The 20,291-nt window shown below is 41.7% G+C and overlaps 1 protein-coding gene across 2 annotated transcripts in view; it reads left to right on the top strand.

The window, feature by feature from the left end:
- The first annotated feature begins 9,336 nt into the window (after positions 1-9,336).
- Zc3h6 (zinc finger CCCH-type containing 6) overlaps positions 9,337-20,291 on the top strand; it is a 48,762-nt gene continuing 37,807 nt past the window's right edge. The window contains exon 1 of one of the 2 annotated variants that reach the window (XM_060371827.1): positions 9,337-9,380. Coding sequence is in view for 1 of the 2 variants with exons in the window: in XM_021641960.2 (XP_021497635.1) it covers positions 9,740-9,771 (32 nt within the window). In the remaining variant the exon portion in view is untranslated. Of the gene's footprint in view, positions 9,381-9,635; positions 9,772-20,291 lie in introns of those variants that run through there. The other variant, XM_021641960.2, reaches the window with a different exon arrangement.

Here is a 20,291-nt window from a genome sequence, read left to right as displayed (position 1 = left end):
CTGAGAGGAAGCCTCCTCAGCAAAGGTATTGCAGCCCCCAGGGGAAGTTATCCCCAGCTGAGCTGAGGAGCTTGGGAGCCTCAGCCTCACCCACTCCGCTTCTTCCATTCTTCCCTCCTTCCAATGAGAAAGTCACACCAGGCAGCAAACCCAATAATATTTATTAGGAGGGTCCAGGTATGCTGCCCCTGCTCCTAGGAGAGGACAGCAGAAGAATGAACAAAGAGCAAGACTTATATAGGATTTCTTAGGGCGGAGTTTTTCAGGGCAGAGATTTCCAGAGTGAGGACTGGTGAGATTTCAAGTCTTGAGCATGGGGAGATCAGTCATTGGTGGGTTCCTGCTCAGGGATTGGTGGCATTTTCTCCTTTTCCCTGCGTCAGACCCATGGGTTAGGCTTCTTAGCTGCAGGTGGCTTTGGCTGAGGCACCACCTCTGTGGAGCTGCTCAGGGAGGCTAGAGAAGAGATGCTGCCACTGAGGATAGCTCCTGAGGTGGCATCGCCCCACTATGGCTGCGGACCAAGGCAGGACAGAAGTTGCAGACACTGTGGTGGCATCTCACGAAGGCAGCAGGCTGAGGAGGCATCACTGCCTAGACGGGTGCAGCCATCTTGACAGCTCCTGTAGCGGTACTCCACGGTGGCACAGGCCTGGCGGGAAGCAGGGGCCAGCGCTTTGACAGCTCCCGACTCATACTGCTCAGGGACTATGTGATGGCCGGAGTTTGATCCGTGGAACCCACAGGATGGAAAGACAGAGCTAACCACCACACACCTAACATAAATAAATGGTGATTTTAAAAATGAAATTTTCTGGTCTTAGTGTACTGTATGTCTCTGAGGAGGTTGGGGTGGGGGTTGGAGGTTGGCTCTGAGGGGAAAGGTATCACAACAGTCAGGAGCCAAGAATACCACAAAGTCACACCAAACAACAAATTTCACACAGGTTTATTGGGAGGGAAAACCCCAGGAAGGTGGCTGCCTCTGGTTGAGCAAATATCAGCTGAGAACTGAGCATAAGACAGACTTTCTATAGGATTTCAGAGTGTGGTGGGGAAGCTTTCCAGGGTTGTCATTGGTGGGATTTCAAGTCCTGGCTTGATTTTTACTCTGTAAGGGGCGGGCTGGGTTCGGCCATTAGGGCAGTTAGAGTGTTCTGTGGGAACCTGGAGGTCCTCAGGGGAGGGGCCTGGCTACTCTGGTGCCTGGGGAGGCTTATACTTAGTTCCAGGACAGCCAGTCTTGTTCCAAATAAACAAACAAAAATTTAAATGCCCACAATAGAATGAAAGATAAGCAGACACAAAGGAAACCACACTCGGGCTTAAAATTCGACATGCAAAATCATCACATTTTAGTATTGTCAAATAAATATTAGAAAAGATTGCATGTACACGTAGTAGATGACTCAGCGGTTAAGAGCGCTGGCTTCTCTTCCGGAAGACCTGGGTTGGATCCCAGCACCCACCTGGCAGCTCGAAAGCTTCTGTAGAAACTCTGGGTTCCAGGGGATCGGATGCCCTTTTCTGACTTCTGAGGGCACCAGGTATGCATGTGGTGCCCAGATGCACATTCAAGCAAAACAGTCATACACATAAAATCAATAAATTTACGAGAGAGAGAGAGAGAGAGAGGAAGGTCAAGCTTGGCTACATAGGAAGTTTGAGGCCAGCCTGAGCTACATGAGACTCTGTCTCAAGCCTTCATGCACATGCCAAATAAACCAGCATGATAACAAGTAAGCAAAACTCAAGAGGATAAGTGTCTAGAACACCCTAATTTATAGCGATAGTAAAGTGAAGATACCAGAGGTTGAAGAGAGGTTACAGCTTCTGTTTGAAGTGATGGGAGTGTCTGGAAACAGCTAATAGTGATCGGTGCACAATAGTCTGAGTGTAAATAATGGCACTGACATTGTGTAGGTCAACATGGATGGGAGAGCAAGGTCTATGACATTTTACAAAACGTGAGGGAAGGAAGTGTCTGGCAAGATGACAGGGTGCAATGACCCTTGAAGACTGTCCCAGCCTTTCTAGGCACACAGTATTGAGGGGGTATGTCATCACTAGCAAAGGAATCTAGGGTTCAAACAGGAACTGATGCTTTTCATGGCCCCCTGTAATGCCCCAGGAAAGTGTGTACTTTCCTTCTCACGGCTGCAGATGTCAGAGCGGGCTTTCAACCTCGGCACAGCTGTCATTGGGATTGGACAATTCTTCCCTATGGAGGATAGTTGTGCATTGTAGGACATTAAGCTGTTTCTGCCACTAGATGTCAGTAGCACATGCTCCTGACATCAAAAATCATAGGCTGAGAAGAGAAAGATTGAGGAAAGGAAAAAACAAACAAAACAAAACAATAACAACAAAAAACCCAAACCTTACCTTTTGAAAAGCCTAAAACTTCGCCAGAATCAATGAAACATATCAATTTTCAAGTCTACACATCAAACAAATGCCAACGTTTCAGCTGTGACAAGCAAAAACTTCTCGACAAATATGGAGGGAGAGGGGTTGGAGGAGAATCATTCCTAGTCCAAAGGCACTGGGTCTAGACCAACCAATCTCCAAAGCAGCAAGGCTTCTGTTAAAGCTGTGACAGTCTTTCACAGCTTCAGGTTGAGATGGCCATTTGTCCGGCTCATCAGGCCCGAGAATCAACACGTAAAAAGGGAAGACGTCCACTGGTGGGTGACATGCACCCACCATTGTCACCCCAGCCACACAATGAGGCCAAGTAAGAAGAGTGATTTCTTAGGCATCGTCGGGGCTACACAGTCCTGTGCTCTGTGACGAGACAGAAACGACCACTCCCACAAGCAACAACGCTTGCTTTCCAGCAGGCTCCCCACCAGCCAAGGAGCCAAGACCAGCTCAGGGCAAGGGGAATATGACAGAGGGCAGAGGAAAAAAGATATAAGAATGGCAGCTTTAAGCACACCATGTTAGTAAAAAATTTAAGCTAGTGTTTGTGTTAGTAAAATCGTGTGTTGCACAATGACGCTTTACTGCATTGTGACCATGGCTGCATTGTGACTGCATAACTGGCTGACCTCGTAGGCTTATAATGAAGGTGAAAAATCCCATCGCCTTTGTGGCACTGCAGCTGTGGTAGCATCAGGGCAAACATATTACTTTTGTGTGCTGATGCTGACATAGAAAATAACTCTGCTGCTAATTGTGCACATGCCGTTATGTATGCAACATGGCACTTCACAATGGGAAGGCTTTGCTGTTGCTTTACGGACTTGCTGTACTCTGGATCAGTGTGTACTCGCTTGTATTTTAAAACTTGAATCTAAAAAGCAGCATGTCATGTTATCCCGGCAGCAGCTTCATATATTTTGTGGGCCTTAAGTCTCTGCACTGAAGTCTCCTTGACCGGCACGCCCTTGAGATGTCTGTAATACTATGATGATGATGTTTACCTGGCAAAGAAACTGCCTCACATCTTCGGTAGCTCTGTCTTCGTCACTAAATAAGTTTCTCCTCCCTCAGCCCATCTCTTCCCTGTTTTTCTTCCCATGCTCTTGCTTCCTGGCAGATGTTTTCATAGCAATTAATTTAATATCTCCCTGTGTCAGTTATAGTAAAAGATGGAAAGAGTATGGGGCTTTTTATCCTATTTGGGGAACTGTTAGCATGTTTTTGGTTGAATGTAGGATAATCACATCATCTTAGGTAGAAAGTACAACTAGGCTATTTTTCTTTATCTAGAAGCTTGGTATAAAGGGCATATATGTAGTGGGAAATGTGTACTTGGTGGTTTTGCAACATGGCATTTTGGCAAGCTGAATTTCTTCCACGATTCCTGTATGTTTTCAGTTAGACTATAACAAAAGAGGAACTCCGCCTGGTCCCCAACACTAGGGAGTTGAACATATGGCCTCAAGCCTCATGCATGTTAGGTAAACACTCTGCAAGATAGGAACTTAGGAAAGGGAGTATGCTGGGGAAAATGAGGACAAAGTGGAAAGCCTCAACCTGTCTTACTTTGTCATCCTATCCGGCACCCACGGTGCAGGTGGTATGCGGGAAACTCTTGCAGCCTTTGTCATGGATATAGATACAGTGCTGGTCCAGAACTTAGAGACTGTCAGAATCTGGAATGAAGTGTGCCGGTGCTGGCCTGATCACTGCAGCTTCTCAGCAGAGCAAACCAGCAGACAAAGGACAGTGTGCATGTGTAAGGCCGTGGGTTCACTCCCGCTCCCCAAGAATAAGTTAGTGAATATGTAAATAATATTTAGGAGCTGTAACGTTTTTTTGGAAACAAAAACAGAAAAGTCACTAGCAATTATGAGTACATTATTTAAGACGCTCCAAAAAAACAAATCTAGCAAGGAGATTTTTTTTTCACATTTATTTATTTTTGTGCATGTATCTGTGTGGTTAAAAGCAAAAATTAAACCACTTATGATTAGATTTTCAGTGTGTGTAGATGCATTAAGACCAAAATTGCAAACCAAAATGCAACATAATATAATCTGTGAGATGCTAGCATAGTGCTTACAGAAAGTTCAGATCTTTACATGCTGACATTAGAGAAGACAGATTTCAAACACCAACCCAAGCTGCAGCTTTAACAAATTAGAAAAGAAGGCCCAGGCAAGATATGCATGCCATTAGTCTCAGCACTTGGGAGGCAGAGGCGGGTGAATCTCTGTGAGTTAGAGGCCAGCCTGGTCTACAGACCGATTTCCAGGGCTACACAGAGAAACCCTGTCTCAAGCAAACCCCCCAAAAAAAATCAGAAAAGAAAAACAAGCAGAAGGAAAGAAATATTAAATCTGGTGAAAAATGACAGAACAAGAATAAAGAAAATAATTAAAGCCCAAACAAACACTTTGGAAGGTCTATAAGATTAGTATCTTCCAAAACTGAAAAGATAAAAGAAATTAGCAATCAAAATTGAAAGCTTTTTACTACTGACTTCACAAACAATAAAGTCAACATGACAGCTCTGTGCACTTGAACTTTTCAACCAAAAACAGTGACAGCTCATGGATCGTCAGATACTGCAGAGGCTATAGACTCATAGCTCAGTTGTAGCGCACATTGCTGAACATCCCTGAGGGCCTGGGTCAAATACCTGCATGGAAACAAGTCATAATGCAAAACCTCAGAAGCCATCTGCACTGGAAATAAGAAATCACAAGGCTAAGATGGCTTCCTGTGGGTAAACTGCTAAGAAATTCTATTTCTAAATGATTGAACACAGAAAATAGAAAAGGAAGCATTCCCAAATTATATTTATGAGGTCAGCATTCATAATAAAAATCCACAGATTTACTAAATATATAGCAGTGTCCTGAAATTGGGATTATCTCATGAGCACAACTGTGTGTTTGTGTGTGTGTGAGTGTGTGTGCACGCACACAGGGAAGCCAGATGTCAACTTTAGACATTGGTTCTTGGGTGCTGTTTTGTTGTTGTTGTTTTGTGGGGTTTTTTTGTTTGTTTGTTTTTAAAGACCAGCCTGGAACTCATCAAGTAAGTGAGTTTGGGTGGCCTACTATCCCTGGGTATTCACCTGTCTCTGCCTCTCCAGTACAGGGATTCCAAGTGTGTGTTAGCTCTTTTTCCTGTGGGTTCTAAGGGTAGGACACAGGCCCTCATGTACAGATGATCTTTACTACTTTGTGGGTTTTTCTTTTTCCCACCCCTTTCCCCCACAGTTTCACCCCATAACCAACCTCCATAAACAACCACCAACCACTGACTCTGCCTATTAGGGTTGTAGCAATTATACACCCTCTGAAAAATTCTCAGAATTTCACATATCACAAAATTGCAGAAACTATCTGCAGCTGGCAAAACCATGCTAGAGCATGAGGCAAATAATAATCAGCTGCTGCAAACAGTTCAAAGCAGCCCCATGTCGCCACACCTGGGATTAAAATGAAAACATATTCTTATATTTCTGCACCTTTTTTTTAAGAAACCAAAATTTCACATTTGTCACTATACTCATGCTTGTATGGCAAGCCCTTTACTAATTGACCTGTCTCCCCAGCTCCATAAACACTATTTTTAAAGTCTTAATATTGAGAAATCTATAAATGTAATGTTAATGGACACTCTCGAGTCACCTGTCAGATCTCTCCCTACTTTTCTGTCCTACTTTGACAGAGACTAGCCTCTGTATTCCCTTGCTCTTGACTCCCAGATGCAGTCAATGCTAGAACAAAGGTTGGAGAGAAGAAGAGATCTCTGCCTTTTCCTCTATCCCCTGCAAAGCCTTGCTTTGGTAATGGTTGCTTGCCTTTTAATATTGATTGCTTGGTATAAGGAATTGAACCAAAGCCTCATACATACTAGATATCCATTCTATGACCTATACCCCCAACTCCAAACTTCTAAAATTTTAGTTAAGCAACTTTTCTTTTTTAGTCAAGATCTTCCTGTAGTCGAGCTTCAAAGACCTTTCTGCCTCCGTTTCCTGAACAGCTGGGACTACATAAGGCCAGAAGCAAGATGGCCCAGGCTATGGCTTCCTGTCTTTACCCAGAAGCTTTTCTCCCAGAGCTTCACCTATCTCCAGGTTCTGATAACTCCATCTTGCTTCTGCAGGCTGATAGGCTACATCCAGTTGAAAGGTGCCTTTGCCATTCCCCCAATACATACATTCCAATGCACTGTTGCCAAAGCTAAACTAAAGCTTGAGTTTAGCACAAGCTAAACTCACCTCAGCCATACCTTTGAATATGCTTTGAGATACAACCTAATTAGCATACAAGAGGAAAAGAGATCATCTCAAGAGATGAAACAACAAACCTAGACACAGAATTCAGAGTAAATTACTGAAAGAAAACACGTTTTCTAGACATTATCCTAAAAGAGATAAGTTTAATGTCATCCTTTAGGAAGCGGGGAAACAAGACAAGAATACCCTCCTGGACTGTGTCTATTTAACACTGTACTGGGTACCATAGTTCGAGGCTCTGTGGGACCACCATAGTGGTGAGAGACAAGAAGGTAGTTCAGTTTGACTAAATAGTAGCCGGTGTTCAAACTTCAAGAGTCTGAGCCCAAGTAGTTTATTTTAGGCATATTTAAACACAGCATAATTTGGTGAAACCTTTCCTCATGCTAATTTAACTCAATGTGCACAATAAAACTTAAGATGTGAATGTGACATCTTCCATAAAGATAGGTTCTATGTATTGACCACATGTAATATTATACATAAAGATAGTTTCTATTGAGCGGCAAGCCTATGATAAGGTCTAGGGGGAGGATCTAGTATGGTCTTGGCCATATAAATAGTCCAAAGGTCACCAGGCTATTAGCCACATCTGATCCTAGCCTTCTGGGTAGATAACAGATTATGTGCCCCTCCCTTTGAAGCGATGACCTATGTGTTTACATTCCTGCTTCCGCTAGCACTAATCTGTGAGCACAGGAGCCTCTGTGCTTCCCACTCCCAGGCCTCCGTAAAGGAAATCTTGATGACGAATGCGAACTTGAACTCCAATAATTAGACTGGGGTGAAAACAAACAAACCTTGGGTTGGCGTGTAGCTTTTTGTAGAGCATGGGTTGAATATGTGCAAGGTTCTCTGACAATTTCCATGCCAAATTATAAATTTAAAAATCAAGTATTATTGTAGCTTGTTACACAGCAATGAAAACAAATATCAGATTGTGAAGGTCTATAAATGAGAAAAGTTATCTACAGAAGAAGCCACCAAGTTCTATTGATTTAATTTCTGGTGCTGCCACCAAGCTCTGAATGTCTTGAATCCTCAATCACCAGGACCCAAATGGTAGGAGAACTGACTCCTGCAAATTGTCCTTGGACTTCTGTAAATCTGTCCAAACACACACTGAATGCATGGCTATTACATATTCACAAAATTAAAGATAAAACAGTGCAACTGTCAATTTCAAATACAGGGATTTTTTTTTTTAATAGCAAAGAGCTTTGGTCACAGAATTTAGTAATTCTCAGAGTTGGATTAAATTCTAAAGTCTACAAGCCATTTCTTTATAAGAGTAAAGATCAGAATAGAGCCCATTGGTGTCCTCCATTCTGAGGTCAACAGAGGGTGACAGAGAGGAAATACTCAATTTTTGCTGATGGAACCTTTCAAGTGTGTCAGTATCTTAATTTTGTTTGGAGACAACACATTTTAAATGTTGCTCTTCAAAGAGTAAACTAACATACATAATTTTAGTGTGTTTAAACAATTTTGAGTATTTGAAAACAGCAAATACTCAAATGTGTACCAGTTCAAAAAAATTTTTAATTAAAAAAATCAAATTCATCTCTGAAGTCCCTGTTTTAATGTGCAAGCAGAAAATGCAGTTGTCAAGAGTAGCTGTTACACCTCAAAGGCCTTTGGTTACTTAAGTGAAAGGCTTGACATCTTAGTTGCAAGAGCTAATATTGCTTCTCTGGATAAGATTGATGTGCTTTTTGAAAGTTTCCTATAAACAATGGACCACTGCCTCAGGCCTTGATAATTCAACTAAAAAACAGAACAGTGATTTCCTACTTTGGAATTTATCTGATCACAGCTGCTCTTTGGATGCACGTTATTCACGCATCAGAACACCCAAAGACAAAGGTGGTTAGGTGGGAAGATTAAACATTTAATCTTCGTTTCAATACAGGAATCAATTTTTCCTTCAGAACTGAGTACACAGTACACGTCATTTCAAGATTATTTCTGAAGGCCGAGGGCAAATGAAGAAACGCACTGCCTTGTTTATAAAATATTCTCATTCCACATAAGGAACGCGAATATTTAGACGTAAGATCACATTTTAATGACCTCAACAGCCATTTTTAATTTCGTCAAGCAACGGTTGGGTCAATTTAGTCTTTATCAGAAAACCTCGCCTTCTTTGCGATGCGAGTGGGCACTAAACATTACGGAGATAGATTAACAGGCACAAGTTTGAGGGCTTAAGCCTGAGGCCGAGTTATTTCAGCGACAAAGATTTTCTTTTCCCGAGTTGCTTGTGGAGGGGGTGGAGGGGTGGGTGATGTGACACGTCCGGAACGCCAAGGCCCTCGGACCACGAGTCTCGCAGGAACACCGAGAAGCGGGCACAGAGGTCCTCGGTGGACACAGCAGGCCCTTCGGGGTTGCCTGCCCCTCCCGATGCGACTCCAGGCGCCACCCGGCCGCCTCCCCAGCTTCCCGGCCCAGCCACCGGCTTGCTGCCTCCGCCGTCGCAGCGAGCGCCCCCGAGGGCCCGCCCCTGGGGGTGATTGACGGGCAGCCTCCGCCAATGGGCAGCGCGCTCGGCGCGGCGGGCAGGGAGAGAGCCGCGCCTCCGCGGAGGGATCTCCCTCGCGCGCTAGTCCCGGGCGAGGTGTTGCGGCCGGCGCCATTTTCTGAGCCGCCTGTGTCGGGTGCCGCCATGTTGGTGAGGAGAAATCACCGTTACGGCCACTGCCCAAATCCCCGCGTCGCCGCCCGCCGCCCGCCGGCTTCCACGCCTCAGCCTCCGGCGGCGAATACAGACTAGAGCGGCCGCGCCGGGGCGGCGCGGGCCCGCGGCCCAGTCTTTGCAGTTAGAGCCCCATCTCTCTGGCGTGGTTGTTAATAGACTGGAAAAGTCTGTGTCTGTGTCGCTCACTAGTAACCGTGAGTTTTTACCACCTCGTCACCCCGTCGGCGGCGGCCGGGAGCAGGTGCCCGCAGGCGGCGCAGGGGTCCCCCCCGCGCCCCGCCGCCGCCGGCCTCCAGACCTGCCCTCCAGCCCCGCCCCGTTCTTGACCAAACATGACAGACTGTGAACATGCAGGGCACGACAGGTCGGGAACCCTTCTTGTCTGTCTTTCTGTCGGATGAGAGGAGGGGTCGGGGCGGCGGGAGCGGGCCGGGGCCGGGCGCCTCCTGCATGACTCAGACGTCTCGGTGCGGCCCCCGTCGGTTCCGTGACGCGCACCCGGCCGCCCGCCGGCCGCGCGGGGACAGGGCAGGGCAGGGAGGCCTGGCCGGCCGCGCCCGCCTCCCGGAGCCGGGGTCGCCGCGAGCCGCCCCGCCCTCCCCGCCCCCCCGCCGGGCGCGCGCGAGCCCCCCGCCCCCGGCCCGGCTCAGCTCGGCGGCGCCGGCCCCGCCGTCCCCGCCGCCGCGTGGGCGCCCGCCCCGCCGGGCCAGTTGGCGGGCGGCGCCGGCCCCGTGGGGACCGGCCCCCGACGGCTCCGTTGCCGTAGGCCTGGTGGATGCTTTGCCTCCCACCCGAGTCCACCTCTGAGAATAAACATGTTAGGGTTTTTGTTTTTGTTTTTTTTTTTATATATAGGAGAAAGGAAAGGAAAAAAAAAAAAGCTTCTTGCTCTCCCATCCCCCGCTCCCAGGCCACGCGCCTGCTGCAGTCTTGTACCCCAGGAGAAGCGAAGTGGCAGTTTTCAAATTGAGTATCTTAACACAAGTAGACTACAGATTTTAGCCTAACCTGGTTTCCCTGGGCGCCTGTTTCATCATTTAGCTGAGGTTCTGATTTTTTTTCTATTTTTAATTTTGTTGTGCTCCTGAGAGGCGCATCCTTGGTGCCGTTCAGTGATCTGGTGGCCTAAGTTCTACTTAAGGCTTTAATTTACAGCCATAAGCAACTACTGTTTCAAGGGGGCCAGAGGAAGGCTTTTATTAAAATTGCCGGCGTAAAATCGCATGCCTCCGATTTCTACTTAGAATAGTAGCTTGAAAATCTACATCCCCACGTTGCTTTGTGACTAGTAGCCGGAAGTTCATGTTCTAGTGTGGCCCATGAGACTTAAGAATTGTTAAGTAATGTGATCCGCTTTTGATAAAGCATTGCACACACGTTTCTTTCCTAAATGCAGAAGCAAAACAACAACTACAAAAATCATTGAAATTTGAAATACCAAAATATATGGTGACCTTGAAAGGGATTTAAAAAATTCCAACAACCTCTGTAATAATAATTCTCCAGAAAGACATTAGTCATGCATATAGCAAATTTTAGCTAAATGCACTCTTAAAATTATAAGTACAGAAGCTTGTACTTTACTTATTTTTTATGATTTTTAAAACTAATACCTTTGTGGTTTCTGGCAAATGGACCTAGGAACTCTTATATAATAGACAAATACTTTTTAAAACTTGGCCACATCCATAGCCCAGTTACCCTCTAAAATTTTATTTTAAGTTTCTGGAATTAAGTAATACAGTTGGAAAGTCGATTGATAAGCCAGTGATAGTTTTTTTTTTTAAATGCACTTAAAAATCATTAATCTGAGAGGAAATTTGTCCTCATTTGTTAGTAGACAGTGTAGAATTAAGTTTTTTACATAATGAAAAAATGTCACTGAGTTTAGAAATCAAAATAATGCTACTAAAGAATATCAGGGTTTTTCTTTCTTTTTTTTTTTTTTTGGAGACATGGTCTCATTAGTGTTAGTTGGCCCAGAACTTGATATGTAGACTAAGCTGTGCTGGAACTCAAAATGATCTGCCTCCAGAGTGCGGGATTAAAGGTGTAGGCTACCATGCCTGGCTGCTCAGACTTTTGAAAGAATTTGAGGTCCAGTTTGTCAGTGCACACCTTTGATCCCGACACTTGGGCTGAGACAGGAAGATGGTGTTATGGCAGCCTGCCCTACACAGCAAGACCCTGTTTTTGTTTTTTTTTAAAAAAAAAACAGTGGAATTTGAAGTTTTAAAAGACTCAGAAGTTAAAATGAAACTTGACTTTGAAGGATGTAGATTAACAGTTTAGTAAGGAACGAATGATTAGTAGCAGTAGTTTTGTTTTAAATTAAGACCTAAAAGTATTTAGAGTTAGCTCAGTTTTAACTTATCACGTTAAGTGGTGCTGTGAAACATATATATATATGTTAAACCACTTATTTGAAAACAACTACAACAAGAAACTACCATCAGTACATGGTGCTTTGGAGGCCAAGGAGAATTGACATTTGAGCCTGGGTTAAAGGAAAGATGGAAGAAAACTAACAGAACAGGGGCTCTACAGAAATGGCCCTTGCTCCAGCACTGTAACCATTTAGCATTGTAAGCAACCAAATTTCTTAGTTGCTAACAGGGATGTTTAAACCTTACCAAAGCAGTGTATATCAGTCTGCCTGGAGCTCTTAAATTCAGGGTATTCCACTTATGTGACCTGGGCCCATAAGTTTTAGAAGCCCCCCATGTAATTATGAACTGTTAGGTAAATATTTCTCAGTCTTAGCTAATCAGACCTGCTTTGATACAAAATGACACTTGTTTAGAAATTTCTAGGCAGGTTTGTGGTTATCTGCATTTTATAGGTTTCTAGTTGCTTCTTAAAAAAAAAACAAAACAACCTGGGAGAAAATAATTTGGATTCCTCAAGTGTTCTCTGCTTCTACAGTATAACTATTGTATACTCTATTTTATACAAGCTTATATGAGTAATGTGGAGAATATGTAAAATTTGGCACAGACTAGATATTTTCACAAAGATCTTTTCAATCGCTTTTGAAAACTATACATTCAGGAAAATAGTGAAATCTCATATTTATAACTGCTTTCAACATACTAAAGTATAATTTATAGGTGAAGGAAATTCTAAATGTAAATGAAATTCATAAAATGTATAACTTTCTGTTTTAAAATTATTTTCTTGCACGTTTTATATGATGAGTGCTTTGTGTAATTTTATTTGCTATATTTTGGAATGTATATATATTTGAAAAATAACCTTTTGACACTACCCAATTATAAGTTGGTACACACTTATAATTCCTGCACTCTAGACATTGAAGCAGTAACATTGGCATGAATTTAATATATAGTAAGACCCTGTCTCAAAACAACAAATAGTCTCCCCAAACAAATAAAACTATTCAATTGGTGTGCTTTTCTTAAATATTTTCATGCCTTGAGCAAAAAGTGTATTTTTATAAGGTGTTACTAATACAATACCTATAAACTTTTAGATATGTAGAATGTTAGTGTTCTTGTGCATCCGTCTGAAGCCTAGTTTCTAAACATTAATTAGAGAAAAAGAGGAAGGAATTGAGGAAGTTAAAAAAAAAAGGTATAATTCCCTTTTCATTCAGTTCTCTTTATTTACTTCTTTCAGGCATAATTTCACGTATCTAATTTTATCCTTCAGGTGGATATTAACCTATTCAAAACAACTTTGTTGTGATGCTTGATAGCAAACCTATAGCCTCATACATGCTAGACAAGAACTCTACCACTAACTACACTACCAATCCTGCAAGCATTTGCTGAAGGTTAAATACTAGTTCTTGCCTCAGACACTTCTGCAACAAAACAGGGAAAGATAAACAGAACCTTAATAAATATTACAGTGTTTTCTGAAATATGCTAGTGGCAAAAAGTTACTCAAGGCCTGCACTGGAGGAAAAGATGATTTTAATATGAACCTTGTATAAGACCTTGTGATTCCTAAAGTTATTTATTACTTGACAGGAGGTATGGGTATTTTCCTTGAGTTGGAGGTTATTTTTTGTTCTTTATGCACGATTTCACCTTTATTTCCCTCCCTTTGTATGTTTCTTCCTCTGAAGCAATAATAACAAAACTGTAGCTAAGTCAGAAGCCTAGTTTCCCAATGGATTGGAAACAGCCAGGAGACTGCACCAGAGTTTGGCCAAGTACAGACAGAGGGGTGTGTGTAGAAAGCACAGGGAAATGAAGTGACACAGTAGATTCAGACATGATTAAGGTGTTAATGAATAAACTGGGGGCCAAACCTGTCCCTAATGGGATAAGGGGATCACATCAAAATTTTTAAGCAGGACAGTGATCAGCTGCATGTTGGTATGCTACCTGAGGGCTAGATAAAGGCAGGCTATAGGAAATTGAGAAGGCTTTTGAGTCATTTGGGCTATAACTTAATATTTAACAATTATTACTCTAGACGTGGAGTGTGCAGCAATAAAACATTACTAAGTATATTTTTCCTTGGGAGAGAATATAAAAACATACTAGAGAAGTGTTAGAAAGTGAGATGAGCCCTGTGGGATGTTTCTGTTTTCAATAGGGTTATTAGGTAACTACTTACTAAAAGAGAAGCATTTGTCAAAACTGTGAAATAGGAGAGCAGTCCAGACCCAGGACATTTGGAAAAAAGCTTTCCAGACAGGGGAATGGTAGGTAAAAAGGCCAGAAATCCAGAATAAGCTTGGCAGGATTAAGGAAAAATAAGGAAGTGGAAGCAGTGTGGCCAGAGGGAAGAATAAGAAGGACAGACAGCAACAGAAGTAGACAGTGTGGTGCTGTCTGGAGTCATCAAGTCACTTTAAGGACTTTGAATCCTACTCAGTGATTGGGAAGCACTACGGTATTTGAGCAGAGGAAATATAGGATCATGCCTTGGGAAAAGGAAAAAGCAATTCCTGCAGTAATCTAGGTACTCGTTAGGATATGGTAGAACTTGTATGATGGTTGGAAATAGAGTGTGAGAAAGAATGAGCCTGAGCTAGGATACACATCTAGTAATTGTCCAGTGAAGACTTGATCATGGGTAATGACATAAAGCAAGATTCATGAGTTATTTATTTGGTAATTATTGGTAGAATTAGAGATAGTAGTTTGAATGATTGAGACCTACCGAGATATAAGAGTGGCAGGCCATGGAGAAAAGAACACAGTGTTTTAAAAGTCAGAGGAAAAACCTTTCAAGGATGTGAAGATCACAGCCCTCAAGGAAAGAAAGAGATTTCTTTTTAAAAAGTTCTTTGATATACTTTATTCTAAATTAGAACGTTTAGTACTGAATAAAAGGTGTTGTAAACTGGGGGCCTTCAGTCTGAAAGTTCACACATGCCTGTTTGATTAGATGACATTTTTCTCTGTATTGGCAATTAAATCAGTAGCCTTTCACATGCTGGATATGCTCTCTACCACAGACTTATTCTTATCTTGTTTAGAAGTAGCCTTGTTTGAATGCATTTAAGAGTTGGCTTAATGTTTTCTCCCGTCTTCAGTCCTTTATCACTCTGCAACTGCAGACTTACCACCTAAGAGTCAGTGTTCATGTAGGTGACCTGCTTAGTACCTTTAGTTATAACTGCAGTTTGTTTTCTTTTTCTTTTTTTTTTTTTTCATTTGTTTTGTTTTTGAGACAGGGTTTCACTATATAGCCCTGGCTGGCCTGAAGCTCATTGTGTAGATCAGTTTGGCCTCAGAGTCACACTGCCTCTGCCTCCCTAGAGTTGGAATTGAAGGCAGGGGCTGACAACTGGAGTTTGTAGCCCTTTGCTATTTATTAAACCAAGGTTTCCTTCTGGACATATGGGCTGCCTATCTCACAGGGATGGCTGACCTTGAATTCAGATGAAGCCTTCGTGCCAGGGCTGCCAGCACACTGTTTTGTGATTTTTCCCCCCCAGAGTCAACTTTTAGAGTGACCCTGCATTACCAGTTTTTCAGGGTCAGAAGCTGACTCATCTCAGAGCTGTTTAGATTCAAACATGCCAGTTCATGCCCAAAACTGGTAATATTGATCACTTACTGTGTAAAAGCTATTGTCTTAATTATTTCATATGAATCATTTAATCCTCACAACAACCGAGAAAGAAGTTCTTATTATTGGTCTCCCTTTTTAAAGATGAGAAAGCAAATATGAAGATATTTTGTTGTTTTGTTTTATTTTTTGAGACAGGGCTGCTTTGTGTAGCCCTGGCTGGCAAATATGAAGATTTAAGTTTCCAAAAGCACTAAGTAAATCAGCAGGAACCACAGTAATCTAACTACAGATCCTACACTTTTATCCCCATGTCAAGAGAATGTATGTAGATGAGAATTTTCAGCTTATTCCTGTGAAGTGAAGACTAGATGTTTGCATCAGAGAGTGTGTTCTCCATATAGAATGCTATGTAGAAAACTAAATATCAAGAATTGCTCAGTGAATAAGAGCATGGTATTAGGACAAGAAGATTAATTGTATACGGCAGATATTTAATGACATTAGTCTCTAATGAAGTGATATTCACATCTCCATAATGTATCTGTCAAGTACACACTTGTCCTCTCTCTTAAAATGTATCTTTCCTCCTGCACACATGGCACTATCCACATTTCTCATTGCATTTCTTTGTCATTGCTTTCATTATTAACAGCTCCCTTTCTGTTAAGAGCATTCTTTGCAATGCATGCTAATTCCTTAATCTTAGTTCTTGTTTTTTACTTTAGTCTGTTACAGTTTAATCTTTTGGCTTTATGGTTTTTTTTTCTTTTTTTTTTTAAAGAACTTTCTTATTCTAAACACATGAACACATGGGTGTGAGTGTGCACACACACTTATACACACTTAGGTACATTGAGGGGATGATTGGGTTTGGGGAGGTATTACTTGACTGGTGTGAACACATATCAGCCAAGATTGTATTTAATTACATGACTTTAACAAGGACAGTTCTAACAGGCTATATTTACTCTTGGTAGAATAGGCTTTTTCTACTGTAACTGATTTCATATGTGCTTTGTTTTTAATGTTCTGGTTTAACAATACTTCAGATACTGATACTGTTTTAATACTTAAACTTTCATTAATCACACACATACACACATTTGAGTGGAAAATAAATGACCAAAGCAAGTCCCATGTAGCTTTTAAAGAGTCTTAGTAAATTATCATTAAAAGTGCAACATAAAACTACAGCCTTCACACTCATGTGCATGCATACCCCATCCTGACACAAGCACATAGAAAATCCCAAAGCAAATAAAACTTCTTAGAATAAAAAGAAAATTTCCTAGAATAAAGGCACAACAGTATTTCCCTTTACTTTCTTGAAAAATAAAACAGCTCAGGGAATTTGGTATTAGCAGATACTTTGTTATCAGAAGCCAGTTTTTGGAAACTCATTGAAAGAAATCTGAATAAAGTGTGTGTCTTGCCTTCCTATTTTACTGAAGCTCCTTTTATCTCTCTAGTTACTTTGGGTCTTTGCAGACATCCTTATAATTTTGATTAACACCCCATCTTCATTTTGTTGCATCAGGGAGACTGGAAAAAGTCATTCAGACAGACTGCTGCTGAGGTTGTGTGGGACAGACTCTGAGCTTGCTTTGTCCCAGTTTCATTGCTGCTTTCTCTACCTGCTCCAGATACCTTTTCATTATTCTCAGAAGGATAATAAGGGAAATTTCTTGTTAGAATCCTTACACTTAATTTCTCAGGACATAATATATTCTATTCAGATACATGTATTTCAGAGAAATCACAACAAATGAAAAGAAAAACACCATGGAATCTTATAATTCAGTCCTTTATTATCAGCCCAAGTATTTTGCCTCGGAGGCCCCATTTCCTGACAAACACTAAAATAATTTGAGGAATGGGTGTAATATGTGACGCAGTGGAGCTAAACTGTCTTCAATTCCTGTTGTGTGTTGCACACTCTGCATAGGAATTTTGCTTGTTCATCTGCAGAGATCCCTTACTATGCATGTCTCTCAGGCTAACTCTAGTCACAGCTTTCTTGTAATGTCATCCAGATTGCCCTGACAGATTGCTTTACCATATGAGAGCACATTCTCGCTGCTTGTTGACCACCTCCATGTACTTGGCTAGTTTATTTACTGTGTGATTTGTTTGAAATTGCCTGTCTCACCCAACACTAGACTAAAAACTTCCTGAGGAAGGCTGGTAAAGTGATTCCCATGTAGGCATGAGGACCATAGTTGAGATCCCCAGCATCCGAGAAAATACCCGGGGGACCTAGCCACCTATGTGTAACAGCTGTGATGCAGAGGCAGAGACAGCATCCTTAGAGCAAACTGACTGTCATGTTTAGCTGAATCTGGCAAGCTCTGGATTCAAGTCATACCTTACCTCAATATTTAAGGAAGGAGGTCATAGAAGACACATGTATTTGGTCTCCTCATGCACACACATGTGTGGCATGCATACTCAGCCACATGTAGTGCATACACACTGCACACACGCATACACAGACAACTTCCAGAGGGGGGAAAACTGCATCTCATTTTCTGCTCTATCCCTACTGAGAAGGTACTGAATAAACACATATTAAATGATCAAATAGCTTTTCCTTTTTAAGCTGGAAAGAAAAAAAAATTAATAGTTTTTTTTTAAGACTTTATGCTCCAGATATTGTGTGTTTCATCCCTGGATTAAGTCAGAACATTAGGCAGTTTTTATATTTAGACAATTTTACTTTGTTTCCCCAATGTAATTGCTTTTACTTAATTTTGGCAGCTTGCCCTTGGTTCAAGCTAGAATATGGTGCTGTAAGCAGTAAGCTGTCATACTGGTTTTATGAATACCCTTGAAAACTGTCCATTGTATTGAGGAGTGTCTGTTATCTCAGGTAATTTCTCTGATCTTATTCCCAGAAAAAGAAAAAAGTGGGTCTCTTAAGCAGCAAATCTGTTTTTGTCTTGGAAGCATTGTTATCTTATGCTTGATCCTTCCTTGTTTTCTGAAGCTTGGGGCTGAATTTGCAGCTAACCTTATTTTTTTCTCATATACTTGTTGCAAATTTCTCTCTCGGTGGTACTGGTGATTGAACCTATCATGCTAGCAAGTATTCTGCTACTGGGTTATGTCTCTAGCCATTTAAAAATTATTCTGTGATGGGCTAAGGAGATGATTTAGCAGCTAAAAGGACTGCTCTTCCAGAAGACCCATGTTTGATTCCCAGCACCCATATGGCAGTTCACAACAGCCCATAATTTTAGCACTAGGGGCTCTGACACCTCTGGTTTCTTTAGACACCTACACTCATACATGTGTGTGCGCATGTGCACACACACACACAGAGAAAACAAACAAATCTTTAAAAATATTTAGTAAAACCAACATAATTTTAAAAAGTTTTTTGGCTGGGTGTGATGGAGCACACCTTTAATCCCAGCACTCCAGGGGCAGAGGTAGGCAGATCTTTGAGTTCAAGGCCAGCTTGTTCTGAAACTCGAGGTTCAGAACAGCCAGGGTGATTGTTTACACACAAAAGAACTCTGAAAAATAAAAAACAAACAAAAAGAAAACAAGAAAGTAAGATAGGGTTTTGGTTTTGCTACCTTGACCAAGCCATTCTTGGATTAACTCTAGTTCTGGCAGGAATTGAAATTGCAAAACTCCTACCTCAGCTTCCTAAGTAACCGGGACTACAGGTCTGTACTGCCAGGCCCAGAAATTAACCTTAGCCCTTAGCCTCAGTGTAAAGTAAGCTTGTTTAGCCTCATCCTAAACTTTGGATTTTTAACTGTAATGTATTTGTATATTTCATAGTTTCTTTAATAAGATTTTACAAATAGCAATAATATAAATGTCGCTAGAACTTTAATAAAAGATAAATATGTTTGGTAGTAAAACAAATCAATGTTTTTCCATACTGAAGTTAGAAATAGAGAATAAATTGTATTAATGAAAAGGAGTCCAGGTATTAAAATTCAAATTGGTTCACTTAGGGGACTGCAGAATTGTCACTTTTTCTGTTTATTTTGAAAAATCACAAGACTGGCTTAACAAAGGAGATCTGAGCTATACCTATTAGAATATTCTTCAGATAGTTTCAACCCCTTTGATCTTCACTCATATAGATATAAGACAGAAAGTTACACACTCACTGTTTTATGACATAGGACCTTTGGAGGAATTCTGACTTAAAAGCTTTTCTTTATCCTCACTGGGTAATAGCAGCTCTTTTGTTTTCTATCTGTTACAAAACAACTTCTTGAGTGTGAATTATTTTCTTTTTGGTGTGTGTGTTGTTGGCATGTAAAGCTATATACCATGTGTGTTATGCTCTCAGACTCCAAAAGAAGGTGCAAGATCCTCATGGACCTGGAATTTCAGATGATTGTTAGCTGCTATGTAGGTGCTGGGAATTGAACCCCATTCCTTTGGAAGAGCAGTAACTAATGAGCTATCTCACCTGCAAAAGTTTTGTATCACAAATGAAGTAACAGCTTTCAGTAACATATGTGACTCTGGAAGGCAGGTATTGGCAAGCTATAAGACAAAAATAACTGAATGGGGTTTGAAGAGATGGCTCAGCAGTTAGGAGTACTTGCTGCTCTGCAGAGGACTGGAGTTTGGGTTCCAGCTGGTGTCTGACACCCTCTTCTGATCTCCATAGGCACACTACCGTGCCCCCCCACATACTTTCACACAGATACACACACATAAAGATAATAAAAATAAATAAATATTAAAAATAACCCCAACAAGTATAAGGCGACCCTGGAAGGCATTTTAGATGGATGACCAAAGGAAGATTTCTTCCTCTTGAGTACAGGTCAGATGTCAGAGTTCTTTCTGTGTCTACTTTTGATAGGTATGTTGTCTCTTTTTTGGTCTGACTATCGATTGGCAACCTTCCCT

The sequence above is a fragment of the Meriones unguiculatus genome, chromosome 18 (assembly GCF_030254825.1).
Source record: "Meriones unguiculatus strain TT.TT164.6M chromosome 18, Bangor_MerUng_6.1, whole genome shotgun sequence".
Taxonomy (NCBI): Eukaryota; Metazoa; Chordata; class Mammalia; order Rodentia; family Muridae; genus Meriones; species Meriones unguiculatus.
The sequence above is the reverse complement of the archived record's forward strand: the minus strand, read 5'-3'. Positions and strand labels throughout refer to the sequence as shown.